Below are 21164 nucleotides of genomic sequence, written 5' to 3'. Positions count from 1 at the left end.
ACCATCTTTGAGCAAACTCATTGGTCTGAAGAGTGATATTTGTAATTTCTCAATCATAGTTCATCATATCCACTTAAATAGTGATTCCTTTCAGTTTTCAGCATGGAAAGTGCAGCTGTATTATGCAATTAATGATAGGATAAAATACTTTAGGAGGTCAATGAATAGATTGAGATAGGGCAGTAGATGCGCTTACAAAGAACTAAATAAATGTTTTAAAATTCAGAATTAAGAACTTAGAGTACCCCGATGTTAATGCATGTATCAATAGAATGAAAATCAATATGATATTAATTGTGCGTGCGTGTGCTTTGAATTCTAATAGGCGCGTGGCTACGTAGTTAAAACAAACTGCATTGTCGTGATCATTGTATATATCTGAGTCGATTGATGGCGTATTTTTATTGGGGGATTAATTTTACGAATCGTCCATTTATTCCTTTCGTCTGAATTTAAGATAATGCTGGGTAAAGTATACGATCCCTATACCAGCATTTTCCCTGATCACATACAGTCCCTGCAGCTAATGTATAATGTTGCTGCATTCATGATGCGACTGACTAAATCGCTTGACATTCACTAGGGAAAGAAAGGCTTTCAACTAAAATTTCTTCTTATGCCGATTTTACATATGCCTCTGTCAAACGATTACATATTGTATAAAATTACATACAGTGGAGCCTGTGTCAGAATATTCAAAATAGAAGCACATGCAGATGTTCCAGCTGTAATCCAATTAAACGTTTTTCTTACAAAGATTTCCTTTCAATCAATTACATAAGACGAGAGAGAGAGAGAGAGAGAGAGAGAGAGAGAGAGAGAGAAAAGTTTATTACCTGAACATCCCTGATCATGGTATCTGGAAGAACCGATTCCGTCCTTAATAACTCATAAAACTCGTCCGTCAGTATCAAGTTCTTAATTATAAGAATGCGGTTCCTTTCCAGAATCTGTCTCTGGTGCTGATCCATGGTCACAACTTAAACTCATGAAATATTTTCTTTTTGGTATGGTTTTTTTTTTCATAAATAAAAATATTTTGATTGATTGATATCTTTCTAACTTGATTCAGTTTTCATGCTACGCGTTATTTTCAGTTTGATTGCAGCGTTGTTTCATTGTTTCTTTTTAATATTTGTGAAAAGACCCTCTCTATTGGGAATTCGAATGTGTTGTCATTAATAATTACATGTCCTTCACTTATCCGTCTACCTTTCTTTGAGGTGGGCGTAGTCCAGTCTTGAAATCATGCTAGTCCAAAAAGGCGACGCTGTTTTGACAAGGGTTTTTGTCCGTTCAAAACTTTCTTTTCTAAAAGTGCTTGATGTATTCGCTGATAATGCGCGAAGACTAATGGGCGAACCGATTCGATCGACTTGCTTTGAGATTTATTGCCTTTGTGAAATATGACAGCTTGTACTCCTCCTCAGTGGCACCTCGCAATATATATATATTGTATCAGTTCAACTGAGAAATCCATCCTCTTCGATTAACATAGAGTCCAATACTACGTACAGTTAGGGTACAACATTACTTGGCCGTAAGCTATACTTTTGTCCCTAGAGGTATTCTACTTAAGTGTCGCCAAAAGACCAGCCGGTAATAAACATTGCGTGTTCAAACAATAGCTGATTAGTTAGAAAGATTCGTAGGTAAACAAAGCCCAAACGCTATTCTGAGCTGTACCAAATTACCGTAACCTACCGCCGGTTTTATTATAGACCCAAAGACGACGTGTCGGAGTAAGTCATAAATATTTGTTAACAAAGGTGAGGACACATACCAGTCTAATTTTTATGCTTTTTGTGTTTTTCCAGTTTAGAGTATCGACTTCACAAACAGTTCAACTGCACATAGATCGATAGATAGGTAGATAGATAGATAGAGAGAGAGAGAGAGAGAGAGAGAGAGAGAGAGAGAGAGAGAGAGAGAGTGATAGGTAAGTAGAGAGATAGATAGATAGATTAGACAAGAAACGTCGCTGAAGTAGCGAATGTTCCTTATGGAAGGACGAACCTTTGTAACAATGACTGAGGATTACGTATTGTTTCGCCGGCATCTATTGCTGATGTATTTCAAAATGCAATAAAAATTACAATGTCGTATAATGAAGTGCGTGTTAATAAAGCACTAGCAAACATACACTAGTCTATTAAATAATAAACGACCAAAGTTCTGAAAGATCGCACATATCAGACAAACTCATAAAAACAGAAACGTATAAAAACACAACTCATATTTGTTACCCGACTACTTGTCTACTACATTTTTTTAAATGTCCGTGGATACTTAGGGATGTGGGAGAGAGGCTTTAGTATCTGAACATTTACCTATTGTTAAGTACACCTCGCCCCGCTCCTCTTTGCAGTGAAAATAGTACATTTCCTTTGTGATAGGCGAGTCAGTCCATTTTAAAGCGAAAAACCCCTGACCATCTTTCCGGAATAAAACCAAACGAAACAAAACAAAAATAAATACTAAAGAAATTAAAAAATAATATGGATTGGCGGCTAAATGCAAAGGTGAGTCAGAGAAGAATTCCAGTTTCAAAATCATGGATCTGATGTTTTGTTAATTACTAAGATCGCCTGGGACGACCTTTATGATCTTCGAATGCGAGTCAATATGCAAACATCTAAATTTACCTCTACTATCAATCTAAGGTCTCTAATATAAGTTTCATAACTGTCAAAGAATATGAAAGATCTGAGAAGACGAATATTTTTTGGGAAATGCGAAATTTGTTGTCCTTTGTTATAGGTTAAATTACTAACTCGAAACATACGATATATGAGGGTTCCGCAAGAGGATGGAATCGGGTCACAATTAATACTTCCAGTTCAGTACCCACGAATGTAGTTCTAGTCTATTTTTAGAACATTTTTCCCTCTGTCGTTTTGGTGGTATAGAAGAGTTTTATTTATGCTTTTTTGGTAGGGATTTAAAGGTAATTGTTTATTCTTGAGAATATAAGCTCAGGGTGTTGTTGTCTGTGTGTATTTCGGCGACAGTGCACAGTGAGTAATAAGGCCTTGGTGATGATCCGGAAGTGAAATCTGTGTTCTGTTTACATGCTGCTATGTTGACAGTCCAGCATCTCAAAAAAGAGCAGGTCAACCTTTGACGAGAACTTCATCGTGAAGTCATCTTTGAAGGTATTTTAGATTAACATATGATTTGTATTGATTGTTACACAGTGGAAAGGTCAGTACTGAGAAACAAATGTAGAGAACATATAGTAAAATTAATTGTGTTCTATGTCCGGATGGAAAATGCCAACTCGAAACATACGATATCTGAGGGTTCCGCAAGAGAATGGCATCTTTTATGTCCAGGGTAGACAATTCGTCATTTAGCCTGAAAAAAAGAGCAATACTGTCTTTTTTTAAACAGAGGGAAAATTACATTAACCGAGTAAAATATTGCATCTTAGTAACAAAAAATTCTAAGTATCATATGTCGTTTTGAACTACTAGTAGTCTAATACTGTCAGAGTGAAAAGACGGAAACTGATGGTAATATGACGTGGCGTCATGGTCACCTGAGGGTAATAAGACGCGACTTGAAGTTAATATAAGGACATCTGCGGAGACAGAAGTATTTCTCGAGAAATATAGCATTATGTTAAATGTCATGTATTAAGATTTCAACCAATGACCATTGGGATTTTAAAATCGTAATAATGTTAAAAGCCAAGTTTTTTTTAAATTTCAACCAGTGACCGATTGCTTATTAGTTATAAAATTTGTCAGATGTCTCCAAAATGGCCGCTGATAATATCCTCCAAAAAGGGTAAATTGGAACTTGTCGAACCAGAAGCTTTCATAACATGTGAAGTTTCCTGCACGCTGGTATGAAGTGATTAGCAAATGTAATCATGACATCAGAATCTTACAGATACCCGGATTACCGTGATGGATTAACTTGGGATTAAGGGTTAGAAGTGTACACTGGAAATCAATGTATACGAAATAAAGAGTAGAGCTATAATTAATGTCCAGATAATTAATATCCAACAATAATTTTATTAGAGTACTACTGAGAAACGAAGAATCGGGATTAAAAAAAGTACATTAAGACAATGAACATAGCTGCAGGGTGCGATTACAAAATTTATAAGGCGAACGAACGATTCATAGTTCATTTTTTTATGTGATGAATATATTGAAAATGGGTTTCCCCCCTCCCCCCCCAAGAATGTGGTGTTACGATCGAATTCTGCCAATTGGCAACATATTGAGAGCAATTTGATATCAACAGAAAAAGCCCTTAATATAATTGGGGTAATTCAAAGCCACTGGCTTGATTTATGTACCAGATTCTCTAAATATATATCGAACGTCTTTTGTATTACACTTGGGTAATAGTCATATAAAACTGGCCAGTTTCCATGTTTGGAATACATGGAAACGTCAGAAATATTCGCAAGGAAAGACCGAAGCAAAGACCATCCCAAGTCAGTAGTCTGTTATATACTAAGTCTCATAAACGTACCTCAGACTCTGAGTTAAGAGCCGGAAGTAAAGGCATTCGGCAAATGTGAAACATGTTTCCATGGAGATTAGACCTGGTACCACGATCAATCTTTATAAAGCGGTATACAGCGGTATTGCTGAACGTATCGTGATACGTACCGGTACCACGGTCTACCGCAATTATATCGGGGACCTACAATTCAATGTACTGAGGCAGCAGCCTGACACCTTTTTGTTTAAATTCTGCCAATAACTAGAAAAATATATCTGATTTATAGCAATAGCACCATATTATATCCATTATATTATTCGGGAAACATATTAATTATCTTGAGGCCAGAAAGGAAAATCTAAAATATTTCAGCTCAAAAGAAAATTACAGCCCCTTCCCCACCGAAAATTATATGGCCAGTACATTAAATTAGAGGAATTTGCTGTGTGTATGTTAATTTGTTTTATACGTTGCAATCATAGAACTCTACCTGATGTGGGATGATTAAGCTTACTCTGTAGCTGATACTGTGAAAGACATTGTGCTGGCATTAGAGAGCCTTTTCATAAAAAAACAGGAAGTGTTTATACTGAAGCCTGCAATTTTCTAGTCACACGAGATAATAGGCACATAAACTTTGAGTGTGATGCCAAGAGGGGGATGCCGACACCGAGGCAAGATATTTAGCAGAGAGGACAAGTACATAATACACACTTACTCAAAAAACGAGAAGATATTTGGTGGACTTAAGAAATTACCTGAAGTTCAGACGGAAAACAAATGCGCTTCTGAAAATCGAAGGATTATTCGTAGTCTTACAAATGGATACATATATTTAACACATTCCCATACGCTAGTAAAAAACGAAAACATGACTTTTTTTAGTTTTATTTTTTATTTTAATTTTTAAAATCCGAAATTCGTTAGAAAGTTGGATTTGGCCCGAATACAACTCATACAAACCACAAAATATACTATCCACAAACGGGAAGGAGAAAAAAGCAATATCTACTATCCACACAAACGTACGCTAATGCATAAAAACCCAAAATCTACTATCCACACAACGTACGCACACAAATGCAAACCCCCAAAATATACTATCCACACACGGGAAGGAAAAAAAAAACCCACAATATTTACTATCCACACAAACGTACACGAATGCATAAAAACAAAAATATCTACTATCCACACAACGTACGCGCATGCATCCAAATAAACAAACACACACATATCAGGAAAGGAGTGAGTGTTTATTGACACACTACTCTACAACTTGAATAGTGTCTCTTTTCTAGAGATCTGGTTAGCCATGAGAAGGGTTGTTTGTTTTTAGAAATTCAGATGCGCCCGGCTAATGGTGATATCTCCCAGGCCGGGCACTACAGACACATCGGCGTCTCCAGTCGTTGTTCCGATTGATTTGAGTGGTTGGAAGCGCAGAAGATGGATAAGTGGCCTCATCATCCCAGTTTTAACTTTGTGGAATAGTGAAGACTTCTGTCTGTCTTCTCCTGTGCCACACGCGGGGATGATTAGGTCTCCTTATTTCCTCTTCCCAGTTTTCAGTCTGGTGAAGCACTGGTCTTTGTACTGGTGGCAGAGGCTGTGGCTGTGGTGCTGATACTGGCTGTGGAGGCGTCCTCACCTCAGGCTTGACCTCACACAGAGTTCTTAGTATGAAGTGAGGCAGGATCCCTCTCTTCTTTTCCTCTTCTTCTTTTTCCCCCTCTTCCTCCTCCTCTTTCCTGGCTTGTTTGGCTATGGCCTCCATAGCCAGTTCATCTAAAAGCTGCCTGTCATATTCCAGGTGCATCTGAAGTTCTATAAATTTAGCTATTTTACTAATTTTTTTTATGAATCAACCATGGGTAGCCAGACTGACGAACATCCTTTTTATGTGTGAAGCGCGGACGTGAAAGAAAACATCACCTTGCTACCAAATCTCACAAGACTCATATCATCACCATTTATCTAAGGGGACCAGTTTGGCTTGGTTTCCCAATTCGATAAAACCACACAAAACTGACTTGATCGTTTCGGTTGCCTGCATCAAAATTTAAACCCAATTACCTAACAGTGACTGAACTTTTATTTGTCGCTTTGACAATTAGAAAAGCAAAATTGTTCGGGCATCTCACTATGCACAATATGTACTAGTACTATTTCAATTGTCAGGAGTTAGGAACATTATCAGACTCATTTGAATTTGACTCAGTTGCACAGGTGGCTCACACAATATTGGTTATTAGGGTCCATTTACAAACAACTGGATATAACTTGGCTAAGTACGGGCGGGTTGTCTGATGCCGGAACTCTCTTACACTTCCCACATCTGGACATTCGTACAAAGGGCGGAGATGTGGAACGATTTCCACCCGCCTAAAATTGGTGTCCCAGTGTGACGTCATTGTCAACCAATCGCGAATGACGTTACAACTGCATTGGTCGACACCACAGTGATTGGTAAACAGAAAATTTATTTTAGTATCATGAGTGCGTGGGTCCATTCCCACTCATGAAACAGCCCTCCAATCAGACCGCAATGGGAACCAAAAGGACCCGCGGCTGAAGGCTATAATTATCAGTGTACCTTGTACACACAAACGCCTAGGGGATGAGGCTCTTTTTCCTTCCCCCAGGATCAATCATCAGGTCGCTGTGCGACCATTAACAGTGGTACATGCACAACGTACACACATCACTATAATCCAACTAATCAATCAATCAATCAATCACCGAAAAAAAAAACATGAAACGCGCGGACCTAAAAGAAACACGTTGATATTTTTACTTATAAGCACAAAAACGCACACTATCTGATAAGACAAGAAAACGAAGTGTGGATAGGCACACTTCTTTTTTTTGGACATAAAACAAAGAAACGACGTGCTTATAGACACACTTCTATTTTTTAACGTACAGACAAACACAAACACAAATTATGGCAATTTGACTAGTATGGCTTTTCTAGAGTATTAAGGTAGCCCTGAAAAGGGCTGTTTTTGTGAACGGTGAGTTATAGCAATCTTTTATGGTCTAAGATTGCGTCCCCGTCTGGCGACAGGCTTTCCCACAGGATAGGGTCGGCTTCTTCGGAAGGAGAAGGAGAACTCTTTCGTGTCTACACGACAGTCAACAAATCCTCTGTCTGGTTCATGCTGCTGCTGTTCTCTCTGCTCTCTTTGATTCGGAAGTCTGTACTTCTCCGTCCACTCTTCTTTGTTTCTTGATTTCCTGTCTGAAGAGCTCTTCTATCAGGTCTTCGGTCACTTCAACACCCTGACATTATCTTTGCCTGACACGATGTAAATTCATGAAGCTTCGTTCAGCTTGGCTAGTCTTGAACACATCTTCATATGAGGATGAGTCAACAATGGATGATTGATTACTTGGATTACAGAGGCGTTCGCACGAAGTGCATGTGCCCTTGGTTAATTCCTGCACTGCAGGATGCTAATTGTTCCTGGAGAACGGAATGAGTGCCACATCTCCCAAGCGTTAATGCACTCAAGGAGTGCTGATAATTTAGCCGTCAGTTAGGGAGACATATTGTCCCATGCTATCTGAATGGTAGGCTATTGCATGGATGAGTGGGATTAGAACGGACACTCACTCATGATTTTGTTGGTGAGGAGTTTATGCGCACACTGCACGCTGATAATTGTTGTCCGGCCTAGGTATGAGAGGAGGTGCGCGGAAGGGCAGGCGCCGATACACAGGAAGGTGTCCGTTGACGAGTCCAGGGTGTTGATCTAAATTTGTTGTCTTGCACGAATTTTGAATAAATTATCTCTATTTCCGAAAGGTTCTAATACTTTGTTGAATTGGGAGAGGTACTGTGCTATTTTATATTGTTAGTGAGAAGTAGACATAGATATTAGTTTGAGAGTGTTAGAAATAGGGTAGATGAGAGAGAATTTTTTTTTTTTTTTGGTGGGGATAGTTATTATTGTTTGAATAAACAGGTCACCTTTGCTGAGTATTCAGGTCCCAATTAACATATCAAAGGCGCCCGTCTACTGGGTGATCAAACTGGAGACTGCTTCGCTTTAAGCGCAGACGAGATGGAAAACATCCATACGATTATTTTTTGGGTCGGAACGCTATGATAGTTGATTTTAGGGTGAGGGATAGAGAGCAGCCATAGAGCATGCATTATGATAAAAATTGAAAACAAACGACGGACAGAATTTTATTTCTCAAAACACAACATTTGTATTCAAACAACTAACAATCAACAATTAACAATAAACAAACAATTTTCAAATAAACTATTTTGTCAAGGTTGACAACGTTATGAAGTCAAGCTAGACTTCCACTGAGGTATGTCATTAGACCATTGATGTACACTACGTTTCCTAGCTAAAGGCAAAATATAACCATAATGGTCACATAACAATCGATCTATTTTGTCATCGTTTCTAGAAGATTGACGATCAAAATAAGTCACTAAATAATAACCAAGACTGCGTTGATGAAGAAAATATACATAATATTGTCCACACACCATGGAATCTGTGCCTTGTAATTTCACATTATTGAATCGTGTCGTCTGGGCATTTCTTCTCATAAAGTCGATGATGTCGTCTTCCAAAGGTAGCAATCCATACGGATCAAAATATTCCACATAACCATCACGGGAAAAGTAGACTGCTACCCAGTGGGTTCATGGGAGATGACTGTCGTCCGTGTTGATGATATAAGCTTGATGGTCTTGAGGTTTGCGATGAGGCAATTCATCTTTAGCACACACGACAGGGTTCCAAGAAGGGGTATGGGGTATACAAACTGTTGTTCAAAAGGTTATAAAGTTCCCAGGTATCCATTTTTGTTTTGTTGTTTTTCTTGTTTGTTTCCACAGGTAATGATAAGTCATCAATTCAATCCTGAATTTTTGCATGAAAATCTCTGTCAAGTAATCGTAGTTTCGCTTCGTCTCACCACTCTGAGCCAAGAGAGCAATCAGCGGAGGAGAGGAATGATCACGCAAGTCTTTATATCACTGATACAACACTACTTCTTCTGAGCTGAGACTTCAAGTGTCCTCCAGATATTCGTCCAATTTTTCTTCTTGACTCGGCATCAGACATGTTGAATTTGACTGTGATGATCGTTTTGACATCCATAGCAATCTTTCTTGATAAATTCCGTAATTGTATCCGCCAGGTGTTTGACAAAACAGAAGACTAAATGTTGTTCTTGTTTTGGCCATCTGGACTTCATCACTATGTCCTCTTCGTCTTTGTCTAGGGGTTCTTCTTTCACGGTATCCTCCCATTCCAGTTCCATAGATTCTTCACCATTCAAAGAAGGATATGTGTCTTCTATAGTTTCTAATAATCTAGAATGACATCTCTCAAACTGTTGATTTCTATCGTTTTGTCGAATTCGGCATTTAAGATGACGTTCATCGTGTTGTTTGCTGGTATTGACTTTGCAAACTGAAGTTACACACGAATTTGGCCGATTTTATAGAGTGGAAATGTCCCTCGTTGCTGCCTTGGTTTGGAGTGAAATCAAAAGCCCACAAAGTGTAACCTTCTGCATAATCCTCGTACGTAATATCGTGACTGGTGTTGGTTCCCAACTGTCCCGTGGCTTCGTACAAGGACAAGTACGATCTCAAGTAATTTTTCTTCTCGTCACTAAAGTCAGGTTCGAAAGGCCTGATACACATAGTTTTGATCTCTCGACTAACTTCGATCTTGGACGCGTTGTAGTGCTAAATGATACCAATGATCAAACGTTCGGGTAACTGCCCTTGGAACAGATGATCTTCAATCATCGATTGATGTCCAGTGGTAATGGTAAAAGTTTTCACTTCCACGCGTAGTATCGGATACTTCGTGTTCGTTCTGCTCAAAGTGTGACTTAAGTCGTTTCCCACTTTAGGTAACACGTCCACACGTCGTACGTAGAGTCTGGCTTTTTGAATGACTGTTTTGTAATAGGCAGACTCACTTATCAAATAAAAATCAGCACTGCTACGATTCAGTCTCAGGCAGACATCCACTCCGTTCAGCAAATATTTCTCTTGCAACAACATGTCTAAATGCAAACGATCCATTAGTTCAAACTTTTTGTTGGGTCCTTTGACTTTTTTTCTTCGATCATTAAATCCCACACTGTGGTTTGGTTATATATCTGTAATCAAATCGGTATCGTTGAATTTGCTAGGCCTGCTGTGTCAGGTTTCCATACCACACAAGCATCCATATGGATGTTCTTGGCTTCTTTTCCGTACGTCATGAGATTTTCCAGGTACGCTCGGTAAGGGTAAGTGTCCATGCTGCTATTGATCAGTTTCTTATTCAAGTGCAAATCCACTCCACTGAACAATGAATGCATGAAACTGTTGACGGGGGCTACTTTATCTTCGTCCTTTTTGTCGGGACCGTCCGTCGATGTGTCTATCACTTTAACTTTCAAGTACAAATAACTGCTATTCAGATCAATGTAATCTTCAGACTGTCCTTTGATTTCAGACTCGATCGTATCTGATCATGAGTCTTTGACAGAGGAGACGGGATGAAATTCGACCTATTGGGATTCTCGCATCATCATCATGGTGGTTGGCATTGCAAACAGGTCCAGTTCCGACTTGGAACATGCGCAAGACTCTCGGTGCATCATTTTTTCTTTCTTTTTTCTCTCTGTTTTTTAATAATCAAAAACGTCAAAGTCTCGGACGGTTCTTCTTTTCTTGGTCTTTCTAGATCTGAGGGTGTGAAGTCCTCTGGAAGGGTGTCTTCGTCGTCTCTTTCTGCCTTGTCCTTGCTGTGCCCGTTTGAAGCAAAACATTTTTTCTTGCTCTCAAGTAAGCTTCTTTGGGGTTTTCTTTGTCGATGATGACATTTTGGAGAAATTCTTTGCCGTGCGTCAATGCGGAATCTTTCAAGGCGTGCAATCATCGTGTCACAATCGGTTTTGAAACCTGGGCCATCGAACGTAATACCGATTTCAGCATATCTCCTAAACTATGTCTTTGATGTCGAGCGACGCCTCTGTACACTGGATATATGACTTACAACTTGTTTGAGAATCGTTTTCGAAAATGGAGTTTGTCCGTGACTTTTCCTTTGGAGAATGGAATGTTTTGTCCCAGATCTCCTTTTATAGCAATGTTGACTTACTGAGGGGTAAATAGTGAGGATGTACAAATTCGCGGTGAACGTGATAGGTGTTTCCACCTTACTGGTCATTGGTCGTGGCAAAATCCGCTTTGAAAGGAATGACACGTGGTAACAGTAAGGAGGTGTGTCCCACCACTACGTTGTACTCCACCACATCGGACTACACAAAGATCAAATTGAATCCTTGGTACAGTTCTACAGTAAATCCAAAAGCCCGGTAAAAACCCATATTACTGTTGATCTTCTGTGCTACCATCTGTGGATGTCCACCCAAAATTTCATACAAACTACCGTTAAACCTGATGGACAACGTCCGGTATCCTGAAATTTCATCAGTAGGCGACGAGCAACTTATTGGTACTCAATCTTATCAACTTTTTTTTTGCTCTGTTCAGGGCTTTGCCAAAAGCTTCCTCGAACCAGTCAGCAATTGTGTCCATCAAATTTTCACCACTAAAATAATAGCCTGCCGGATTGACGTATGACGAATTGCTTTCTGACTTTGTGTCACCTGAAAACCCGATTTTATTAATCTCTTCTTGCAATTGGACGTTCAGGATTTCGACGTGGAAAGTGTTTTGAGCTTCAGTGATGTTTTTGATTTGTGTGGGGTAAATCATTACCAACAAAGTCACTTCTCAATAGGCTTCGTGATCTAACTGGATGGCCTGAGGTAATTTGGCCATGTAACAACACAAAGTAATGTTGGGAAACACCTCCCTGGAACTGTCACTGGCTAACGTTAAGTAAAATTGGTTGTTGTTCATAATTCCAGATTTGTGCTGTTGTCCGATGGGCCACTCGAAGTCTGAGGAGTGTCTAAAAGAGGATTGATTCCCGTTGTTCTCGTTTGAGGAGTTTCAGGGAAGACGTGGGGAGAAGGTAAAATAGGCGGTGGGTGACACCGCTTGAGAATATTTTGAAGACGCGGGTTTCTATTGTTTCATCAAATGAGGAAGAACGGCTGTCAAATTGGGCTTGGATGACCAGCAACGGAGAAGTGAGAGAACCTGAGGCTACTGGAGACGTGTTCACCGTCGCTGCAGGTCGTGGTTTGCGAATGTAAGGTTGCGTCCTGGCAGAAGTGCCTCTCTTGTGGGTAGAAGCTGTTTTCTGGTGGCTTTTCTTTTTATGAGGCTGTGACCTGGTCTTGACACCACTACTGTTTTTCTTCTGGGTCCGTTTGGATTTTATGGAGTGGCTTTTTCCTTGGGGAGGATTTTGGGGGCATTTGGATACCCATTTTTAAGAGGGAGCGAATGATGACACCTCATAGAGAACCGCTACCTCCAGGTTTCAAAATGATTTGCTTTTTGGTTTATGTGTCGATGCGGAGATCGGCCAGTTGCGTCAAGGCTACTTTGTTTCTGTCAAAAAAGCGTTTCGTTTGATGAAGGATGTGAATGTTGCCTTGCAGTAATTGACGTGCTGTCACCGAAAACCATCGTATGACTTCTCTGAGACTGGCTTATAAGACACTAGAACGTATTTGTGGCTTTTTACGTGACTGATGCCGTACAAGTAACAAATCAGTTTGACGGGAACATGAGATTGAAAGGTCGTGATTTTGACACTGTATGTGATAGACCCAAAGTGTCCGAGGTTTTTATGAATTGTTTTTGTTGTTGTTGTCAAGTCGACGACGGGGACGTGTACACGACAGGCCCTCCGTCTTGTCACCCGTGGGGAAACAGATGGGTACGAAATCGCATATAATCGGGCTTGGTGGGTTTTAAATCCACGAGTAAATAGGCGTGTGTGGTTTGAATGGCATCGTCGTACGCAGGAGTCAGCCAAGGCGTTTCCAACTGTTTGGTTAAGACTTGCACTTGCTATTTATCTCTAGGGCTTTTAAAGAAGACCACTTAATGAGCATTGAGACTGGTGGTGCGATTGGCTTTACTTTGTTGAAACAAATTTTAAGTGATGTAAATGATACTGGCATTACGATAATGCCCTTTGCGCGTAAACCAGAGTTTAATTTCTTCTTCGTCTTCTCCTAACATTTCGAAAATGACCAGATGGGTTTGACTTTGGTCAGACACGATCTCATCGTCTTTGCCAGGAATGCCTTCCACAAACACGATGGAATCGCCTTGACTTTCTCACAAGAGACTGTACGCCAATTGCCACTCTTTGTAACACTACACGATCCGTTGATCGATCAAATGATATTAATGTTCGATCAAACGTTTGACAAATTCGGTTTTGTCTAAACCGATGGGTCCGGCAATCAACATGTTAATGGGATGGCGAAGATACAAGGTCTCCCAACTGGCGCGATCTATGTATTCGTCGATGACTTTGAAAGTATAGGAAAAGAGAGCAAAGACAGCAGAGATAGCCGTAGTGTAGAGAATGTCACTTTTGTTACGAAGACAGACAAGTGCTTTTATACCTTTTTCAGGACACGTTTATTATAAATAAAAGCCAAATGGTTAAGTACATCATTAAAATACACATCACACTGATCAAAGTGGAGTATAAACACGTCTCTGTACAACATTTTTGGTGACCAACGCGTGGGATTCTATGGAGAGTGTGTAATGTTCTTACAGTCTCTACATTAGGTACAGTCTCCAGGGTGTCCTCCCGGAATGGGGTTTCGGGAATGTCCATGACAGTCATGTTCTGGAGGGAGTGGTTTTCCTCGGTGTCGGCTTCTTGTTCTGGCAATGTAACTGACACAGGCTTAAAGGTTACTTTTTTCTCTGGCCGTTTCAATTTAGGATCACAGCTCTTGAGCATAATTGGCCACTTCTTTGGTATAAGCCTCGAAATCCCAACTTTTCCAGTCACGTACATCTGTTCAGCGAGGGTCTAAGTCACAAGCTACACACACACGTCGTCTTCCACATCTTCAGTACCTAAAAGTTGACGAATCTTTTTCTACCGTAGAGGTTGAGAAGTATCTAGATGAAAGCGCAAGGCGTTTAACAGAATGAATTAATCGTGGACATTTAAAGGGACTACTTTCATGTTTTTTTGGCGGTACCTCACTGTACAAGTCGTACAGGACCCACAAGGATTCGGCTGGTAAACGAAATCCCAGAAAGCAAATCACTAAGACACACACCACACGACGACCCCAATTCAATGGACAAAGTTCATGCAATAAGTGTTGGTAGTCCGCCACCGTCTGAATGCTGTTATTGATTTCCTTCCACGGAATATGTTGTATCACGTGTGATAAAGGTCGTGGCATGGTAGTTTGTTTTTATACCGTCGTTGGTGTATAGTACGAAGTGTACTTTTTGAACAGCATCGGTTTTATTTTAGTACCGTACCAAATTGTTTAATCACTAACTCACACACTACACATCGTACAGAAGTTTCCTCTTGAACCAAGATTTGTTGTTGTAAAAGATATAGGTAATCCTCTAAATTGTTCATTGGAATTCGGTGTATTATGATCACCTTGTAAGTAGAATGAGTTGCATCCAAAACTTTCTGGATCTCACGCGATTCATCAATGCCTGACCAATGGAACGCTTTCAAATGAATCAGTCCTTTTGTAGCATTCAGGCACCAGTAGTTCCAACTTTGGTGATATAATGGATGGCATTGTTTCTTGCGTTTCACTTTTATCTTGACCAACTCTCGGTAAATGCGTTCTCTCAACTCCACAAGAAAACCACAAATGTTTTCTTGTGAAGTATCCATCCATAGATTACTTAGGTTGTCCCACTAAAGGTAGATAGCGATAATCCGGAGACCATGGAGTATGTTCCAGTTAAGCCGAATCTTTCTGTTCCCACTCATGAAGTGACACACCGCAACTGAAACACTTGACTTTTTCCCCTTCACCCAAGCAGATAAATCCGGCTGTGGCTAATTCTTTGGGGGTAGGTCCTCTCATATATTTAGGCTATTTTTCTTGGAACGTTTGTAATCGACTTTCAAAGTTGAAATATTAAGGCAAATGCACAAGGAACGAATATTCGTCTTTCACAGGTTCATTTCGATGAGGGAACGGTGAAATCCGCAGGAGTTTACTTAGGGTTGGATGATATCCGTAGGGTGGTAGCTGCGTGGTTTCACGTGGAGGACGATATTGACAATGAAAACCAATAAAGTGACAAGGTGTTCTGTAACGAGTGGCATCGCTTTCGTATCCGTCAGGTTTGACACGCACAGCATCACTTTCCACGGTAGGTATGATAGTAGTGGTAGTAGCCATAGCAAAGTTCCCATGATGTTATACTGAATCGATGAGGTCACAGCGTACAGCAACGCTGCAATCGCAAGGTACAGCATCGCACTCCACTTGAGAATCACCGAACTTGAATTGTGCCTGTTTGAACTTCTTTTGTGCTTCTCTGAAAGAATTGATCTTTCTCGCTTGGTGTTGGTAGTTACATTGAACTATTGGTCTTGGACGTTTTCCCATTTCATATGCTGACCAATATCGACGTGACCGTACGGTACAATGAAGCGATTAGGAAGCCGCACTAGCTTCTTGTACACAATTTGATATACTTTTTCTAAAAGCAACTGACGATTTGATGTATGGGTAAAAGTACAATCTTATGTGGTTCGTAGGTGGTCACTTTAAAGTTTAAATCGTGTCCAGACTGCAAAGCTTCTTTCAGCACACCAAAGTTCACCACTCCACTGGTGCGTTAATTGAGAGTCAATCCTTTTACTTTACACTTCGTATGCACTATTCCTTGTGGGTCCCGGTATTCGTAGCCGTAATTTTTAGGAACGCCACTAGCAAAACTTAGAATCTTGTCGTCGGGGTGTTCGTTCATCCAGGCTCCTAAACGGTCTCCTTTGATATCAGGGTTGACCCAGGCGATCGATGTAGATGCAACTGTCAGTGTCAAAATACAGGACGCGATCACCTAAAAGTTCTAAAGCTTCGTACAATTTTAAGCGAGCATGAGCTGTCACGTACGCCGCAATGATGACATTTTCAAATTCGTCGCCTTGTACAAAGTCCAGTTCTTCTTCGTAATTGACGAAGATCAATTCCTCACGAACGACGTCCACGTGTTACATATATTTGGTTTTGTCGTGAATCATCTGGAAGTAGCGGAAGGTTATGTCAAATACTTCGTCTTGGGGAAGCACGGTCGTTGTGCCATTTTATCACACAAACAATTTAACATCAATTTGGCAAACGATCGCCTTCCTTTGTTTTTCTCCACGTGGTCTAAAGTGATGGCATCCTGCTCCCAATACTTCTCTTTGAATTTCTTTTGGTTTCCGGGAGTGTGTCACCAGGAAAGATAGCCGCTGACTTCTTGTTTCAGTTTCAGAAAGTCATCCACGGAGTCTAAGAAAATGCCATTCTGAGTCTTCTCGCCCTTGTGGTACTTTCTGTCTTGGGAAAGTGGTAAATTTCGGATACTTCTAACAATTGGTATCCCAGAACCAGAACTAAACAATTCCACGCTTACCCATGTTCCTGTCAAGGCTATTCTTCCTGGGTGTGTTGACAAGGCTGGTCTTGATTGCACGTTTCCGTACAAGTGCGACACAAGGAAAACATAAGATTTCCTAGGCAATGGTGAGGTAAAACGGGATGGTACAAGTCCGTGGGAGGCAAGACTTTGCACTTAATCAAACCTTTGTATTGTCGCAAGTTGTCCTAGGTCGATGTGTTACGTCAGCAATTGCGGGTGTCCTGGGGGAAAGTGACACTATTTGCACACGTATTGATACAGCGAAGACACTACCAAGTACTTGATTTTTTCTTTCTTCTCGTCGGCGGGGTACATCAAACAGGTGGCATTCGTCCGTCCTTCGTACAAATTGTCCCGGGGGTTGAGTGGGTCCACCAGCTTGTAACTTTCCACGATGTGTTTAAACTCGGGATCGGTTTTCAAACGGTGATCGTACTCGTGTTCCCACATTTCCACCACTTGGTATCCTTGCTGTTCTAACTTTAAGCGTCGCTGACAAGTGGCCTGGTACAAGTCTTCCACGGTTCGTTGTTAAAAATTAATTTTTAGTGTCACGTTGAAGGTGGCAGATGGGACAACTGTGAAATAAGCATCAGTTAAACTCGTACACGATCTTGGGGTTTTCTAAGTCCCAACCATCCACCTAATACCTTTCGAGAGTCTTTTCGCCTCCTCCGTTGCGAGCGTGTTGGATCCATTTGTCTTCCTTGTCGCACAAATAATGTAACTAGCATAGGGCTTTCACCGAGTATTGACGTTTGACAAAGTTCGTCTTTTGATGGCTTATGACAGCCAGTGTGTTCTCGGGCATGACTCGTTGGCGGTACACTAAGGAACACGCTTTGGCAACGGTGCAGGCTTCTTTCGATCCCTCCCCGCTTCATGAACAATTCTCGAAATTTTCCACAGCAACACCGTAAAATGTCCACGTCAGAACGACAATACTTAGCATTTCTTTGTGAAAGTCAAAGGGGTCAGAGGCGTGAGTTTGGTACCAAACGTAGAAGGCTTCTCGTTGTTCGGCACGCATGTTGTCGGGGTCGTAGTAGTGAGCCTCAGGCAAATGGGACAGAACGACGTGTTGATTGGCTTCGGTATTGAAAAAGTGCGGAGAATAGTCTTTGGCCATTTCTATCACTCCAAACTTTTTAGGCATTCAGCTCAATTGCATGGTCTACTAATTCATCGAATCTTTAAACTGTACTTGTATGGAAATTACTTTTGGCTCCGTTCAAAGTCACTTTCGGACGTTCGGTACTTTGTTCCGTATAGTATGTGAGAAGAAATTGTCAATCGGATCAAGAGAAATTGTGAGCCATCATCGTGGCATGGCAATGACAATCTCCGTAACGTTCTATGTCCTCTTGGCTCCACGTCACGTCGATGGGGGCTAAGAGCCATTGGGCAAAATTGGCCAACATGTTCGGTCCCCGAAATATTTTTTCACGTCCTCCAGGAATCTTGCTGTAGTGAGTGCAATGACTAAATATAGGTTATTGGATGCAATTCTCGCACGCTCGACGAGCCACACAGAAATTAGGAATGTGAATGTCGGTCTCTTGTGTGGATTGGAAATCGAAAAAGACGAAATTGCCTTTCTTCTGATCATCTTCCTCCTCTTGTTTGGAATCGTACTTTTGAATTGGCACTGTTGGTAGGCATGCCTTGTCCACAAGTAGGACACAATCTCAGGAGTTGGCAAGCACTTTTCCGCTGTGAACCTTGCGTCTTCAAATGTTGTTGGTAACAACTAGGGCTGACAAGAGTTCGCTGACAAGCAGGGCAATGCACTTGTTATTGTCCTTCGCCAAGACAGGGTTGAGAGGCCAAACACCCTTCACATTTCGATCCACAATGCTTTTGTTGCTTTTGATTTTTAAAGCCATAATCACATTTCTCGCAATAATAACTGTATCCCGGGAATGCAGTGATGCTGGTAATGGCATCGAAATATTCATCGTGATGATAGATGTGAATGTATTTTCCGTCTTTGAAATTTTTGCCTCGAAACAACACATGTCCGCGCACCTCTTGAGGGTGGGTGCACTTTCAAGGAGTAGCGCGGAGTCAATACATCTTGCAATTTTTACATTTCAGGAATGACGCAGGCTGTGTCTTTGGATACTCCCGCTTGCTGTAACAGGTGTTCTGGTCCTCTTTGTTGTTTGGCTCGGTTCGATCGTTGAATAGATTTCCAGGCTCTTTTCCATTCTACCGTGTCGTTCTTGTCGGCATACGTTCGTCCCACCACAATGTTATGGGCTAAACACATCTGGTCTTGAGGGTTGTTAGTTTGAACGAAGGTCGTCCACCAATAACATCCTTTTGCGTCCTGTCCATTGGGGAAGAGACACGTGGGTCATGGACAGTGTCGCTTTTCCTATGTGATGTGAAACTTGTCGTTGGATTGTCGCACGTGTTGAATGTTGTCGATGACTTTGGAAAGTGTCAGTTCTGCCGGTCTGCTAAATTCGATCTGAACGTGTGGCTTCAAACTGTCGTGATGAATGGAAAGTCCCCAGCGATCGTCTTCTTTGTCTTCACATTGCCACTTCGGTGTGGTTAACAAAGAATCCCATACATAGGTGATAAATTATTTTGCTTTCTCAAGCGGTACGACGGACTTGAAATCTTTGAACCTCACAGTGTAGGCTCTGTTTTTAAATTTTTTGTGGAGCGCTTTTCCGTTTCTTGAATGTGGTAGTACTTTTCAGGGTTTACTAGTGATGGTAGACTTTGGTTGAGTGTAGACTCTCTGGGTCTAGATTCTGGCTCACTCATGTCATCTTCAAAGCCGCTAGCATGAATTTGAGCCAAGACTTCAGCTACTGTAGGAGGCGATAAATCATGTTTCTGCATCTTACTTTCCTCTCCTTTCTCCACGAAATGATGCAGTCGTTTCATCTTGACTGCAAAATGTCAAACGACTACATTTTAAACGCTATGGATGCTATATCCATGGCAGACTAGTGTATTCCCTATATAAAGGGTTAGTGTCTTCCCTCCCAGTATTCATTTCATTCTCAAACTGAGCAGAATGATGGAAGAATCCACACAGATCGAGCTTCTGATCAGAGCTTTGCGAGGTGTCATACGAAAGTTTTCTTCAGGCAAGCCGTCAGACTACCCCCCTCCTTTCGAGATAAAGGTCAAGGTACTTGCTATATCTGTAAGAAGAAATGTCATTGGGCTACAGAGTGTCCAGACAGCCAAAACAACAAGACAGGTGTCAGAAGAGAAAATAGTCAAGATACCTGTTGTCATTGTCAAGAGAAAGGACAATCGTCCTAAGAATGCCGTGAAACAACAACAAGAGGAAGAGAGAGGTTCAGAACAGGAAGAAGAGGTACCCTCCCAAAAGGAAGAAAAAAGAAACGTACAGAAAGAGGAGAAAAAAGAGAAGAAAAGAAGACGAGGGGAAAGTGAGGAAGAAGAGGAGGAAAAACTTGTGAAAGTGAAGAAATTCAAAAAGCATAGAGTGAAAAAAAAGACACATTATAAGTCTATGAACTTTTTAAAGTGTTGTGTTGTGATTTGGATTTGTAAAATTTGTACCAGAATAGACCAGACACAAAAAGTAAGTGTCTCTTGGTTTTGATTTTTTAGAATATGGACTACACTCACGCACTCACACACACACACACACACACACACACACACACACACACACACACACACACACACACACATGCACGCGCGCGTACAGCATGGGGAAAAAAGGGATTTTGAGTTTTAATTGATTTTGGCAAAATGAATGCTATCCCTTTTCGAGAGAGGTGAATGGACCTGTAAAGGACCGCTGGGTGTTCGTTTTTTTAAACAAACTCAGGAACGGGAAGCAATCAGCTTTAACTGCCTTAAGCCTTTGCCACGGCCAAGGCTTACTTCTGGACTTGCTCCTGTCGATGATGATTTGGTGCAAATCACTAGGGCTGGTATCTCAGGCTTAGTAACAGGATTGGGCTGTTCGGCTCGGGAAGGACTTTTTCTCTTGGGTCGTATTAAAGAAGCCTGATACATTTGTTTTAGACTCCTTACCTCTGCCAAAATGTCTAAGAGTATCGTTACTGATCGACTTTCATTGTCCTCTTCTCTCCTTGACCTTGTTTCTTCTCTGCTGCTGCTTCTTCTTCCTGTCGTTTTTTTC

General features: G+C 41.0%; 1 protein-coding gene across 3 annotated transcripts in view; it reads right to left on the bottom strand.

Annotated features, from left to right (window-relative positions):
- LOC149775779 (uncharacterized) overlaps nucleotides 1-1579 on the bottom strand; it is a 45186-nt gene extending 43607 nt beyond the window's left edge. For all 3 annotated transcript variants that reach the window (XM_089943746.1, XM_089943748.1, XM_089943747.1), the window contains exon 1: nucleotides 837-1579. In XM_089943746.1, the coding sequence (XP_089799872.1) occupies nucleotides 837-971 (135 nt within the window). In that variant the 5' untranslated portion in view covers nucleotides 972-1579. The remainder of the gene's footprint in view (nucleotides 1-836) is intronic.
- Between the last annotated feature and the right edge of the window lie 19585 nt (nucleotides 1580-21164).

The sequence above is a fragment of the Sinohyriopsis cumingii genome, chromosome 19 (genome assembly GCF_028554795.1).
Source record: "Sinohyriopsis cumingii isolate HCF-2022 chromosome 19, ASM2855479v2, whole genome shotgun sequence".
In the NCBI taxonomy this organism is placed as follows: domain Eukaryota; kingdom Metazoa; phylum Mollusca; class Bivalvia; order Unionida; family Unionidae; genus Sinohyriopsis; species Sinohyriopsis cumingii.
This window is presented reverse-complemented; position numbering and strand designations above follow the sequence as displayed.